At 39.4% G+C, this 2,559-nt stretch overlaps 1 protein-coding gene across 1 annotated transcript; it reads right to left on the bottom strand.

Annotated features, from left to right (window-relative positions):
• Positions 1 to 983: 983 nt before the first annotated feature.
• On the bottom strand, positions 984 to 1,558 carry LOC122037333 (CDGSH iron-sulfur domain-containing protein NEET-like). Its single transcript, XM_042596767.1, has 2 exons — positions 1,300 to 1,558; positions 984 to 1,203 (listed from the first exon to the last, which is right to left on the bottom strand). The coding sequence occupies exons 1-2, from the start codon at positions 1,503 to 1,505 to the stop codon at positions 1,104 to 1,106; spliced, it is 306 nt and encodes a 101-aa protein (XP_042452701.1). The 5' UTR covers positions 1,506 to 1,558; the 3' UTR covers positions 984 to 1,103.
• Positions 1,559 to 2,559: the final 1,001 nt, after the last annotated feature.

Genomic DNA, 2,559 nt, shown 5'->3' with positions numbered 1-2,559 from the left:
AGTCAGTGATATGATTAAATGTGATGAATAGGAAATGAATAATAGCTATGAGTATGTAAAGTTATGTAGCGTCGCATACTTGTGCTTGTAGATGGAGACCCCTTTTATAGCGTTACTGTTTATTTGTGCATAAATATCAAAATGTTTCTAAAAAAGACATACTATAAAGATGCTCTAATAGCTTTCCCAAAATATATCCGCAATCTCAGCGTTTAGCAGGGTGAAAGCTTTAATGTACAACTTGCATATAAAATATTCTGTCATACGTAACACAAAATATCAAAAAAGAATATGACACCATTGAGTTAAGGGACCCTCAATATGTGTAACTGACCAACCGATCAAGTCTCTCATGTAGTCTCATCGGTTGTCGCTTATAAGAGCAATCCGATTGGATTTGATGAATGTCGCCGAGGACCAATCCTTCGCTCAGCCTCTCCGTTTGGCACCAAAGTTTGGTTGGACCAAATGTCCAATTTGTCCAATCAGATCATAGCACGATAAACTAAATCACTCGACCAAAATAGTTAACTGTGCTAGCCCCAAACGATAAAGTGAACCTTGCTTTGGATAACGCTGATCCGACTTAGAGATTTTTTATCAATGCTGAGGAGCTCAGCATCCGACTGACCCAAGGGTCCAATCAAATGAAGGTCTTGACATCCGGCTGACCCCAGGGTCCGATGGATGACCTCTCGGTTGAGACGACCGTCTGAGTTAGCCCCTAGTGTTGATCTTTATTTGACTTTGACTCTCATGTTAACTGACCTGGACTTAGACCCGACTCGACCACCTTATTCACCGCATCATTCCGTATTTCTTTGATACCGTCGCAGCGTTAAAAAAATTGGAAGCCGATGACAGGAAGAGGGGGTGAAGATATGCGGATGGGTAATAAGCTAGACCTTCTTCTTGATGTTGAATCTAAAAAAGAGATCTCGTTTCAAGAACAAAACCCTGATCTATTCGGTAGTGTTTGGGCATGAACCAGAATACCAGATGCGTTTTTCCACAAGAAAGAAACACAAAACAGAGCATCGAGTGCTTCATTTATTTGCCAAATTCAATCACCCTTTCTCGACTCATCTGCCCAGCTGCTTCGCCTACTTCTTGACCAGGAGAGGGCCGACGTTGTCGCCGGTGGCTTTGTTGTGCTTGACGTGGCTTCCATCGCAGAGCGGGAACGTGCCCGATCTCCAGCACCTGACAACAGATCTCAATGAGAATGCTTGCTTAGTTGGTCGGAGAGAGGAACATGGAGGAGGAGGAAGAGGAGGAGCGGGAGAGCAGGGTGAGTACCGGCAGTAGGCGGTGAGAGGCTTGGTGAGCTCGGAGGCGACGACGGAGTCGACGACCTTCTCCTCGTTCTTGCGGACGTCGGGGTTGATTCCACCCTCGGCGCGGACTGTGAAGGCGGCGGCGGAGCGGCGACGGGGAGCGGCGCGGATCTCGAGCGGGGAGGAGGGAAGACGAGCTGCCGTGCTGAGCATCAACGAAGACGCCATGATCGGTTGAACCTTTGAACTGGGGTATGGTAGGTGGAGATTGGGGACAAGCTCCGTAGGGTTAATATACCGAGGGTTAGATCAGGAAGCAGCGGAGGGCCGTGGGCCTGTGGCATTGACGAGCAATATTCTTTTAAAAAAAAAATAAATGAAAATTATTGATGGTTATATTTATCGAAACTAAAAATACAGTAAAATACAATTTGGGTCATAATGTAATAATAAATAGATTTGTTATTTGTCCGTTGGCCTCGGTCTTTGTTTAATGAGTTCATTATATGTCCCATGAGTGTTTAGAGGATAGTAGATTTATTAAAATAGGATAGAGATCAAATTTTAGCTGATGAAAAAAATTTCTTTCACCGTATTATAAATTAATTATATAATTTATCTTTTTTTCATATAATCATATACTATAATGAGTTTATTAATTTTATTAATTCATGATGTTCATGTGATAGTTTGAATGGACAAATTTGGCATCGGACTACTACAGTGATTAGGTTCTTTAAAACGGTTAATCAGATATTTAAGAATTAAATTTTAATTTTAAAAATATTGATCGTTTGGATAAATCGGTATGAGTACTTTTCAATTTATTCTGATAATCGATAGAAAATTTTTATAGAATTAGATCGACCATCTGAATTAGTTGAGTCAAATAGTTAAATACCTAGATTAAAAAAATAGACAAATCTTATCCCATAGGGTAGATGTGGGAGCCAGAGATAACTACATTTCTCAAACAATTAAGATTTAATTCTTACATTGGACACATTTATGGCTAAAAACTAGTGAAATGATATCTATGATAATTGAATTACTAGTGAAACTGAAGCATCATTCAAGAGCTATAGTATTTTTTTTTTTTTAAGATTTACTTGATGGACCGAAATCAAACCTTCAAATTAATAAGATCTAGATATCTAATATAATTAAATAAATATTCTCTATTGATTCTTTGCATAGAGTTAGATGACTAGTGAAGTATCATTCAAGAGCTATAGTATTTTTTTTTTTAGATTTACTTGATGGACAGAAATCAGACCTTCAA

Source organism: Zingiber officinale, unplaced genomic scaffold, assembly GCF_018446385.1.
Source record: "Zingiber officinale cultivar Zhangliang unplaced genomic scaffold, Zo_v1.1 ctg26, whole genome shotgun sequence".
NCBI classification, from domain to species: Eukaryota; Viridiplantae; Streptophyta; class Magnoliopsida; order Zingiberales; family Zingiberaceae; genus Zingiber; species Zingiber officinale.
This window is presented reverse-complemented; position numbering and strand designations above follow the sequence as displayed.